The 12,640-nt window shown below is 37.6% G+C and overlaps 1 protein-coding gene across 8 annotated transcripts in view; it reads left to right on the forward strand.

Annotated features, from left to right (window-relative positions):
- Positions 1-12,640, forward strand: part of WDR20 (WD repeat domain 20) — a 48,864-nt gene that overhangs the window by 31,293 nt on the left and 4,931 nt on the right. The window contains exons 3-4 of one of the 8 annotated variants that reach the window (XR_008577223.1): positions 3,039-4,316; positions 6,060-6,126. The exons of 1 other annotated variant lie outside the window; for it this stretch is intronic. Coding sequence is in view for 4 of the 7 variants with exons in the window: in XM_054826134.1 (XP_054682109.1) it covers positions 3,039-4,316; positions 8,986-9,069 (1,362 nt within the window). In the remaining 3 variants the exon portion in view is untranslated. Of the gene's footprint in view, positions 1-3,038; positions 8,932-8,985; positions 9,284-12,640 lie in introns of those variants that run through there. 6 more of the 8 variants (XR_008577222.1, XM_054826134.1, XM_054826131.1 and 3 more) reach the window with 6 other exon arrangements.

Consider the following 12,640-nt stretch of genomic DNA (forward strand, 5'->3'; position numbering starts at 1 on the left):
TTTTGTTCCCTACGCTGATCTTATCTGCAGTTACAACCAATTCTAAAGCTTTTATGTATTTTTAATCTGTCAGTTACAGTATTGAAGTTTGCCCTGGATGTGTTTGGAAGTTCTGGCTTGTATCTAAAAGCCATTTCAGAGAAACATCAGTGATTACTGATGTTTGAGCCAGTTCGTTTGCTTCAAGATGAAGGTGCCTGTTGGGTTTTGAATATATTTAGAGTTTAGACAGTGATTGAGAATAAACATGTCTTCATAGGCAGAAGGTGGTCTAAATGAGTGCTTACAACTTTTGACAAATTTAGTGCTAGTACTAGAGGTAGTAGAATTCACCACCTGTCCTGTCAGTAATTTGGTGATTCAGGTAGCCCAAAGGTCTGTTTTGACTATCACCTGTGCTAAAGCAATCAGGATAGTGCTTAATCATATGTGATATGTGAAAGAACTTAACTGGTTATGACACAGAAGGTTATGTTGAACTTAAAATGTGTTAGCCTTAATGCAGTCCAACTTGTTACTCTTCCCTTCTTTTTAATTCTATTGATGTAGAAGACAACAGGGACTTGAAGGGCTGAGGTGAGTGATACTATGCAGCTTGTGGCTGCCTACCTAAATCAATCTGCATCAACAGTGGTATTCCTTCTAGCTGTGTCAGAATTAAATTAGTGATATTTTCTTATTCCCAAAACCAACCAAATATATCTCACAGATTCAGTTGATTCCAGGTGATAGTTGGTTATTCTCAAGCTAGCCAGTTGACTTAGGTTTCTTTCATCTTATTTTTTATTCTTTTTTATTTAAACCAAAGCCTTAAGCTGCATTTTATTTCCTAATAAACTTTTCCTATACCTGTGTTTCCAAAGCTCTTTGTCAGACCTTAATGCATATTCCTTGATTGCCACTTCTTTGTGGGCTATGCCTCTAATTTTGTCCCTTCAAGCTTATTCAAAACATGGCTACCAAGATAATCTTGGCTTGTCTTCCTGAGTGGTGACTGAAGTTCCTTCATTTACCAGTCTTTAAACATTTATCAGTCTACCAAACTGAACGTAAGCTCCTTATCCCAGCTACTCTACTGATTTGCTTGATACTGCATTCTTGTAATGCATCTGCCAGTCATACTGACTTCAGGTCTTATTTTGTTGTGCTGCAGAAGTGTGTGAGCCCAGTTGAAAGCTTTTAAAACTTCAGGGTTTTTATCTTCCTGCTGGTTGAAAAGGGTCACTTGCTACATATCAGCTTAAAGTCTCTCTGCATCTTGTCTCTTTGAGCTAATCTGTTCTCATTGCAGATTGCAATCTTCTGTCTTGTTCGTAGCCTCCTTGAGGTAAAGATCAGGTTTGCAGGATTTCTGTAGAATATTTAAGATCCTGTAGCCCAACATGGTTGTGGACTTAAAATGCCATTTCTAGTGTAAAAGGTGAGCAACTGCTGTTATGAGTAGAGGTTGTATGTCAGGTTGAGCTGCTCTAGCAGAGGGGAGCAAGAAGTTTTGCTTTGTGGCCATGTTAGTGGTAGTTTTGTAATGAGAAGACTATAGACTATAGCAAGCCAGCTGGGCTGATGTTCCCTGTCCGTATTCTCTTGGCATGTACCAAGTAACTTTCTGTGTAATATCTCTGATATCATCATTACTGAGACATGAATGGTATATATCAATGAACACGTGGCAAACTATTTAAAAATACTGCAACAGATGCTAAGAATATGTTCTTTTAAAGAAGAAAAGTTCCCAGATTAAGTTATGTGTCTCAGCTCTCAAGTACAAAATGGCTAATTTGACTAATTACAGAAGAGAGACTGCCTGGTCTTAGACTGAGGTTGACAGAAGTAACAGTATAATCTAAAATGACAAGGTACTGCTTTGCAGTGATAGTTACAGGCCCAGAATGGATAACCGTTAATGTGTTATCTATTAGTTTTGTTGCTTCTTTGTTTTTTAATGCTTTTGTAACTTGTTCTGGTATTTCCTTAGATTCTTTGTATTTGCCTTCTTGCCTTTTGGTAGCTCAGCTCTTCTTTCAGCCTATAATCAGTCTATGCCAAATACAAATCTTGAATGTGCATGTAAAGAATTACTTGTCGCCAAGTTGCAGTTGAGTGATGCCATGGGTGACTTGGTAAGATTTAGAAGTCCACCTGAACTACACTAGCAAACTCAAGGAGTCGAATTTTATCTCTCAGTTCATATAGCATTGAAGACATAATCAGGAATGTTTGTTTAATGTGTGTGTTCATTCTTTTGCAATGATGGACTCTATTGAAAAGGGTTTTTTTTTTTTAAAGGAAACTTCTTAATCAGGTGATAACTGAGAGTATTGACAGGTCCTTGGCTAATGAATGAAAAGTAATTGGAGGGTGGGAATTCCAAGGTGAAGAGTATGTGGTGCCTTCTGAATTCACTGAACCACGTGTGCATTTAACGACAGACTTTCCAGCCACATGATAACAGGCTCACTGTGTATGTAGCTTTTGCTCCCTGAATCAGTAAAAGCTGGTAAAGGCTCCTAAAGCCTCTTTTTCCTTCTTTCAGAGGATGGATTTTATTTATGATTTCAGATAAAACTAGAGTCTAAATTTACTGTTGTTGATTTGTAACCTATTTGCTGTGTAGTACAGATGAGTAACTGCCTCTTTTCCCTTTAGCTCATTCTGTGTTTTCTTGATTGTTTCCTTTTCAATGCTCTTCAACCTACACAGCAAAAAATAACACCACCTTTAGATTCATAACAACAGGTTGGCTTGTTTGAAGTGTGTTCTTTGTGGAATATGACCGGACCATAATAATAACAACCTTTGGTAGCACTTTGTCTGAAAATAATTTCCTCTTTTTACTGCCTGATAAGATGATAAGTTTTTGCAAATACCGTAACAGCTCCTTTCTGGAAAGCTGAGTTCACTTTGGTTAAGTATTGTCATCGTCCTTCCCCCCCCCCCCCCCCCCCCCCCCCCCCCCCCCAAAAGCTCAGACTTACAGTTAATCATTAAAACTTTAATTTTTCAGACTTTCTGATATGTATCTTCTTTGTTTTTCACAGAGACTAATAGACAAGTCCAGAGTAACCTGTGTAAAATGGGTACCAGGTTCGGAAAGCCTTTTCCTAGTAGCTCATTCCAGTGGCAATATGTACTTGTATAACGTGGAGCACACTTGTGGTACCACAGCCCCGCACTACCAGCTACTTAAACAAGGAGAAAGTTTTGCAGTTCACACTTGCAAGAGTAAATCCACAAGAAACCCTCTGCTTAAATGGACAGTAGGTGAGGGGGCCCTGAATGAATTTGCCTTTTCTCCAGATGGGAAGTTCTTGGCGTGTGTGAGCCAGGATGGTTTTCTTCGTGTGTTTAACTTTGATTCGGTGGAATTGCATGGTACAATGAAAAGCTACTTTGGAGGACTGCTGTGTGTTTGTTGGAGTCCCGATGGGAAATACATAGTGACAGGTGGAGAGGATGACTTGGTAACAGTTTGGTCTTTCGTGGACTGTCGGGTAATAGCGAGAGGCCACGGACATAAATCGTGGGTCAGTGTTGTTGCGTTTGATCCGTATACCACTAGTGTAGAAGAGAGTGACCCGATGGAATTTAGCGGAAGTGATGAGGATTTCCAAGACCTTCATTTTGGCAGAGATCGAGCAAATAGTACGCAATCTAGGCTATCCAAAAGGAACTCTACAGACAGTCGTCCAGTGAGTGTTACGTATAGATTTGGTTCGGTAGGCCAGGACACACAGCTCTGTTTGTGGGATCTTACAGAAGATATCCTCTTCCCCCACCAACCTCTCTCAAGAGCAAGGACACATACAAATGTCATGAATGCCACAAGTCCACCTGCTGGAAGTGGTGGAACTAACCCAGGAAGTAATGGAAACAGTATCACAACACCTGGAAACTCTGTACCCCCTCCTCTTCCACGGTCAAACAGCCTTCCACACTCTGCAGTCTCAAATGCTGGCAGTAAAAGCAGTGTCATGGATGGTGCCATTGCTTCTGGTGTTAGTAAATTTGCAACCTTATCGCTACATGATCGGAAGGAAAGACACCATGAAAAAGATCACAAGAGAAATCATAGCATGGGACATATATCTAGCAAGAGCAGTGACAAACTGAACCTAGTTACTAAAACCAAAACGGACCCAGCTAAAACTTTGGGAACACCTCTCTGTCCCCGAATGGAAGATGTTCCCTTGTTAGAGCCTCTTATCTGTAAAAAGATAGCACATGAAAGACTGACTGTGTTAATTTTTCTTGAAGACTGTATAGTCACTGCTTGTCAGGAGGGATTTATTTGCACATGGGCAAGGCCTGGTAAAGTGGTAAGTTTTAATCCTTAATGCTGCATCAAAGAACTAGAACTCTGAATAGGTAGTTTTCTTGAAATATAAATGAATGTTGAATATAAAATTTCTTTATGCTTAATGTAAAAAAAAAAAAAAAAAATCCTCAGAGCCATACTTTTGGATACTGCATGCCATATTTCTGAATGATTTGAAGTGTCTTGGATACAATTAAGTATAGTTGCCTTCCAGCAGAAGAAGTAAATACTGTGCATCTAAACTATTGATCAATGCTCTTAAGCATAACCACAATATGGTGAAAGCTATTTATGTAAAAATTGAAGTAAAACTTGTCAATCTAAAATAATTATAATCCTTCTAATGTTTTCTACAAAATACAGCACTCCCAATGAAAGTAGCTTATGAAAAGCTTTTGCTTTTAAGTCTAATGAGAAACGTGAGCCTCTGAAAAAACTAAAACCAAAGTGTTTTGTTCCTCCATCCTTTTCTGTGGTGGCCTGCCATTAATGTAAAACCATTTCTTATTAAACCGTCAGCCATTTTATGCACAGATTTGTGAGCCCTTTACTGACTGTAGTTTATGCTCTTGAAATTGAATCAGTGTTATCAAGGAACTCTGATTTTTTGATTTATGTATTTGTTAAGTTAGGGAAAAATCATGCAAGCTTTCTCTAAGTAGTTTCAATGTTATGTTACTGTCAGTTTTGTTAGGCAATTTGATCATCGACAATCTCGTGCTTTTTGGCACTTGTTCTATCAGTTGAACCTTCATTAAAATATATTAACTAGTGTTAACTCTTGTTGTTAATGCACTTGAACACAGATTAAAAATTTGTTTTTCTTCTGTCCAATGTATAGCAAGCTAAATTTTGAATGAAGCTAAACGTGGTGATTATTTTATTAAAAAATACTTTGTGCTACGATAGCTTTGTTTGTCAGCAACATCTTAAAGGAATACAGCTATGAAAACATTTCCAGAGTTGATCTAGCAAAAAGGACCATTATTTTTATGAAAATTTCTGAAAGGACATGTAGGTTATCACTTGAAGAAAAAGAAATAATCTGTGAATACCTGAATATTGCCATGTTGGGCAACCTAAATGAAATCTGCTGTTCATTAGGGTTTAACCATTTGGTTCATAAATCTGACTTGAAGTGGAGGTACTATATATATTTATATACTGCATCTTCATTGCTATAAACTTTTAAGTAAAACTCAATTTTTTTTTTAAACTGTTTGTATAAGTTTCTTTGAGATATTAGCAAATTTGCCACAACATAGGTATGCATAGAGAGCTATGTCCACTCTGCATCTTAATGCATATTTAAAGGTTGAATCTAAAACTAAAAGTTGTAAACCCTTTTCTGGAGAGAAGGGTGTCATCTAATAGTATTTTATGCCTAAGAACTATGGATCTAGCATTAATTTAAGGAGGGGGGGGGGGGGGAAAAGCAGTCCCCAAAACTACTTAAACTATTTAAAATGTTTGTCCTAAATGAAAATACTAAAGCAGTTACCGCTTCTGTGACTCAGTGCAATTCACGTGTCTTATGAATTAACTTTATAAGCATACAGCAGTGCCTCAGATTTCTATTGTGACCTATATTTTCTTTTTGTTCTAAGACTCCTTTGCGTACTACTAAACACTACACTGTTAAACTTATTTTCAGTGGCTGAGGTGGGTTTTGTTAGACTGGGTATAACTTAAATATTTATGTATATTGACTTTGATTTGGAATATGACATTTCAAATATTTCAGAGATAAAGTATGCAGTACCAAAAATCAGGATTTATGTATTGGCCAATATGGAAAACTTTAATTACAGGTAAGTAATTTTCATGCTGAAGCTATCACTTTCAAAATGAATATATTGCACACTGATGTAAATGCCATATTGTTTAGGAAGTATTTACTTAGAAATTTTCAAATTAATTTGTTTTTCTGATTTCACTTGCATTTCTAGTGAGCTCACTCTGCTGGTAAAAACTAAATTTTGGTGGCATGTTTACAGGGCTTTGATAGGAAAATATTTGTGCCAGAAGGACATTATGAGCATCATTTTAGTTTATAGGAAAGCACTTAATAATTTTATTTAATGAAAATTGTCAAAGTATAAAACACTCATGGTAATGTCTTTCTTACTGGGTTATATACCATTCATTTCTGTTTTGCCAGCTGTTTTATCCTAGGCTATCCCATTACTCTGGGGTTTAAAGCTGCTATTTCTAGTCTTCCTTTTGAAATATGGGTCCCCAAGTGATCTTAAAACTCGTCACTTTTTTGTCTGCCAACTCTAGAGCGAAAGCTTCTGAATCTTGCTGCTGCTTCCATCATTGCCTCAAAAGGCCTTCATTAAATTCATGCCGCTGCCAGCCTAAAGAAAGAATTGGATGGAAAACTGAAGCAGGCTTGCAGTGTCTTAATGTAATTTCCATTGAGCCAGTGCTACCTTTCCATCTCATTTTTAACAGCCATCAAAAAAGACGTGCTGGATAATTGGATGGTGTATGACAAGTTCTCTTCATTTTTCTGGTTGGGCTGCTGCTGCCCTTAGTGGAAAAAATATCCAGAAATGTCTCTTCAGCCATGATCCTTATGATAGTAGATAGGCTGTACAGTGCTTACAGGGTGTCCTGACATTTTGTTTATCAACTTTCCAAATTACAGCTTCAGTGTATACATAATCATACCTTGAGCTTCCTCACTGGACATACTATCCTCGCATTGCGCTTCCAGAACTGTCGTACTAACTCCCGGTCAGAGTGAGGTGAAGTGAATGGCAAAATTCAATTAGAAGCAGGTTGAATGAGGCTCAGGGTTCATTACTTTCAATTGTTTACTCTCACTTTTTGTTAGCTTCTATCTGAGGAAGAAGGTTCAGGGTGGCGAGAAAAATAGGTTGCCTTAACAAGAATATGAACTTTCTTCCCAACACAGTGACAGTTAACTGTCTCCACTTCCTCCTGTCTTTCCCTGCCCCTGATGGGAAATCTAAATGGGATTATAGAACTGTTGTATAAATCTGAAAATGTAGAAAAATAACTTTAAAGGAACCAAGGTAAACTTCATGTTACCTTATAGCTACTTCAAATCGAATTGCAGGACCTGCAGAAGCAATTAAAAAAAAACCACAAACCCAAACCACAAAACCACAACCCAACAAAACCCCCAAAAAACCAAAGTGGTACCTGGATATGCAAAACAAGTTTTCTTTGAATTTAGTGGTCAGAGAAGCCGTGTGATTTCTATGTTTGACTTTAGAGTTAACTATTCACCATCTTGTACGGTGACTCCAGTAAAAGTTGCTGATTTGTTGTTTCCTTTGAGAAAGCTCAAGGTAAGATTGGCCAGAAGCACAAACAGGTGAAATGGCAGTGTATAACCTAGCAAGATAAACATGCTACCATTTTGTAAAACAAATGCACATGGAATTTATTTATTTGACTTATTGTACAGGAAAACTTAGACTTAAATTATAACATCCTTGAATTTTCTAGTTAACTACAATTGTAGTACAGTATCATGTTTTAGTCTGATTTCTGTTTTAGTGAAAGTACTTAAACATTCATGTACTATATTTGAGTGAGATGAGCAGCTATACATACTAATTCTTCCTCAATGGAAAGGAGCATTTCATCATTACAATTGAAGTTCAATTGCTGGTATTTAAGTACTATCAAATAGATTTCTTTTAACGTGATACGGTATCTGTATAAACTTCAGGGATGATTATAGTAAAACTGAAACACAGCTGTATGACTTCAGGTTACCATGCTGAAATTTGAAGCTTTCTGTAATGTGCATAATAGCAAAGTTGCACATAGCATACCCACATTGTCAGGGTGAATTTAAACCTAGTACACTGGTGTGATATTTATAGCAAGGTATGTGTGTTTGCGCGTGTGCGTGTGTGAGAAGGCGTGACTAGTGGCTCCAGTAAAGCCAGGAGACATCATAACCCTGTAAAGGCTTTATGATGAGGATGTCTGGATTAGGAAATAACATGACTTTTACTAAACACTTTTTAGAAAACCCATGTTCTGAATTATCACCTCTTAAAATTTGATTATGTACTTGGAATGACTGTATATGTCCGCCCCTTTAACAACATAAAGCTACTAAATTAATATTTAAAATGCTGGCCTGCTTATGTTACAATAATAAAAATTGTGTCAGTTAATTTACTGTCAATTTACATGTAAAGATTAAACAATATTTTTTCTGCATTTTATGAATTCTGTATACTGGAGTTTGTTTAAGATTGACATGTTAGGTGATACTGTACAAAATTGTATTGACTACCTTTAGTGAAAATCAAAAGTAAAATTCATATGTATTTCCTTTTTACACTTCCATCTAATTTCTTGACAACTTGAATAAATTTCATAGAGCCTTTCTAACATGAACTATTGTTAATTTAACTGTTGCAATAATTAAGCTTTAAGAAGTATTGTTGGTATATTTATAATTTTAAGAAGATCATGTTTGTTTCATACTGCTTATTTTTAGCTGTTCTATTGTCACTGTTACAGCTGAAGAACTTTACTAAATACTTGACATTACAAAATAACTTGCTGGGGTTGTCCTCTGTATACTGATGTTAAATAAAAATGTGTGATTGAACTGTAAATGTAGATAACTTTCAATAGTCCTTTCCACATTTGAGTTTTAATTTATCTTGCAGTCCTTAGTGGTCTTATGCTATCATACTGTGCGAATGGCCTTGATGAAAGCTGTTAACTTGCCATATTTTAAAGAAAGAAGTTGATTGCATCCTGTAACCTGCTCTGAGTAAATGTTTCACTTCATCTCAAGACAATGCATACGTTTTGATGTTTAAATCTTGCTGATAAGGTCATGTCTCATGATATTTATTTTTCTTTTAGGACTAGAGTAATATGAAATAGAATACTTATCAAACCACTTATTAAACTTGTTTGAACTCAGATTCAGTAAAACACAGGCACGGAGGTATCTAGATTCTCTCTCTGTCCACCTGTCTCACAGGAGGTGGGGCAGAACGTTGTCATTCCTTCTAAGGACTCTGCAGGAGCTCTTTCCTCTGTGGACTCTGGTGCAGGGCACGTTCTTCATTCCAGCTTTAGATCTTGATATTTACCTAATGAATGCTGAATTGACAGCCCTGAGGATATGGCTCACTCAGATGATTCACATGTTTGCTGTCTAGAGAAACTGTGGCTGGTCTAGCACTAAACTTGTCTGAACTAGAACTAAACTAGTTAAAACTTTGGCTGCAAAATTTCTCGGAACCAACTTAGGCAAAGACTTAAGACGTTGCCCTTCCATCTGAATGGACTAGGGATTGCATCACCCTTGCAGCAGTGGTTCTGTGTTAACTGATGAAGGAGCCAAACAAATGACACTTACTAAACTGTTTCAAAGACGCTTTTGAGAAATTTCAGTGAAAAAGTTAGTTACTTTGGGGCCAGTCTAACTGAGGTTGGACTCTCTGTGTCTCTTAGGCACAAATACTCTGTAGACTAAAGCTGTGAAATCATCTTATGCGAACTTGAGAACTTTCTGGTACTTCAGAAGATACTGATTGACCACTGTGGTGGTCTATATATATAACACACATGTATATTTAAGAACAGGTGCCAGTGGAGGAACAAAATGAAATTCATCCCGAAAGCTTCTGGGAACATCCAGTTCCATCAAATGGTGCAAGAACTGTTTGGTCAAACGAGTTTCTTAACAGTCAGCGCGAGCATGAAACAAATCTAACTTCCAGGTTCTGTGCTCATAGAAGATACTTTGGCAAAAGATGTCTTGGAACATGAATGTGTCGTCTTGCTTGTCTTTAATAACATTGCACAAACTTCTTCAGGAAATAACTTGTGTGATCACATTATTTTCTGTTTTTTGAAGTTGGATTTTAGGTAGGTGCTGATCAACCTTGGCAAATTAATTTTGCTCACTACTTCTCCTGCTAAGATCACACTTATTTTACAACTAACCCAGATGAGGTTGCCTTAAGTCATATGCTTTTCCCTGGAGTTTTCCCATGTTTATCTCAATTTCATTATTTTCAAATATGAAATTTTTAAACCTTCCAGAGTTTTGTAGTTTGAGGAAGCTAGAGAAACAACCGTTCCTAAGCACGTGAGCCCTTACTACCTACACGAAGCTTAAGGTCCTACTGCTCGAGCCAAATCGGGTTTCTGCTGGCAAAAGACTTTTGTGCTTTTCCCAGCACACTAATCTTAATATCTTTTTTTTAATCTTAATATTTTTTTTCTCTTGAACATGCATATTTTCCATTTGCCAATCATACACTCCTCTTGAAGTAATCTTGCTTAATTCCACCATGCAGATTTTTAGTTAGTTGTAGTCTCCTGGTTTTTTAGCAGCCTTGACTTTCGTTGACAATGAGTAAAATGGTGATAACACCTCTGTTAGAAGAAAAACTCCTTTGAAAGTGAAAACTCCTTGGTGCTGCTACATGCTTTTACAAGATCTGGTGTCAAATAATTTAAGCATTTATACTTTTCTGTAACACTACTGGAACAAAGGAGAAGGAAAAAAAAAGCAAGTGGAAGACAAATAATATTTAAAACTTTGTTTAGTGAACATGTAAACTGTGTAAAGATAGGTATCAGCTTTGCTGTATCACCCTAAATCCCATACAAAATATTTCTCTGTAGTGTGTTATGCGAATTGTTGCTCAAATACTGAATTGGCCCGTGGGCCCTTTTGTCCAGCAAAGGTTTTGGTCCAGATTGATTGGTTGTTACATTGGACCCTTTGCTTTGGTTTTTTTTCTACCTTTCAATTTCAAAAGAGACGTTAGAAAAGACAGGGGGAGTTGTCGCTTGCCGCGTGTCACCGGCAGTTGGCTGAGCTGCGTCGCTGAGGGAGCGCGCTCCTGTCTGGGGCCAAGGCTGAGCGTGTGCCAAGGGCGCCAGGAAGCAGCACACAGACCTGAACTTCACACCGACCTGCTCATGTGTCCAAACTTGCAGTTTATTATCTAGATTAGTGAAACTACAGATGATTGCATCTTTGGCTGCAATTAATCCCTAATTTACATGAAGAAAATACTCAGTAGTTACTGATGGCTTTTTTTCTGCTTGGTAGTATCTTCCTGATTGCCTTTTTTTTTTTTTTTTTTTTTTTTTAAAAATACAGCAATTACATGCTGATCTTCCATAGAATTAGTTTCTGTTGTGAAACCCACGGTTTCACATCTTTGGAAAAACCCCAAACGTTTGGCTGGAGCATGTGTGGAATTTTTAAAAACCCTCCCCCCTGCAATCTCATGAGTTGTGAGGAGGGTCAGTCTTAGCACTGCTGCAGACCACAGCTCTCCGTGCCAGGGACCTTGGGTGGAAATGACCTTACTGATCACCTTTGTTACGGCTTTTCATTCCTACCCACACAAGCCTATTTTTACCAAATATGCGAAGTCCTGTGTGCTTTGGGAAGTCAGAGAGTGCACAGATAAACGTTCAGCTAGTGCTGAAACAGTCCGTGTTCAGTACTCTCACCCTGCTAATTGACGTAAGAAAAACGACACCATCCTCTGCAAAAGAAGCATGTTTCAGCTGTAGTGTATTCCATTAAGATGGCAGATGATGTAGCACCTACTTGGAGGACCCTCTCTGAGGTTGTAATGAAGATTGTTTTATCAAATTCCTGACCTGGGTCTCATAACTGCTCCATGTCCCACCCCCTGCTAGACCCACATGCTGACAAAATAATACTACTAATAAAAGACTACATTTATTTTCAAAACTTTTTTGAACAGTCTCTGGTTTCTGCTGCTTGCTCAGTATGATCTGTTTGTTCTTTAAGCTGGTGCACTGTCCTGCACAGAAGAGCTGCAGCTGCTGCATCTCAGTTTTTTTGTTCTCTGTCACAGCTATAAAACTGTGCAGCTTTGCTGTTGTGCTAATAAGTTGCTGCAGCTTTTGTTCCATCTTTTACCACCTGGTTGACTGGTCTGAGTGGTTTCATGACAGAAAGCACTGCACTCTAATTTCTTTATTCTTTCTTTACAGGCAGGAGCTTTCTGTATTTTTTCATAACCTTATCCATTGTAATATTCCCAGAGAATGGGATTACAAGTATTGTAGTCCCACACCCTTTGTGTTACAGATCCAACTCTTGCAGGGTAACTTTTGTATCAAAACTGAAACTTTTTTTGAGCCCTCACTTGTTTTTCTAATGTGGTTTTCTAAAGTTTCCTATGTTACGCCTACCATGACTTCTTAAATGGCCTTGCTTGGAAGGCAAAATTCTATAGAATCTGTTTTGTTACTCAGGACCCACCGAGAACACTCACTACTTTGGCAAAACTTCTATGCCTAAAACCCAAT

Source organism: Grus americana, chromosome 5, assembly GCF_028858705.1.
Source record: "Grus americana isolate bGruAme1 chromosome 5, bGruAme1.mat, whole genome shotgun sequence".
Classification (NCBI taxonomy): Eukaryota; Metazoa; Chordata; class Aves; order Gruiformes; family Gruidae; genus Grus; species Grus americana.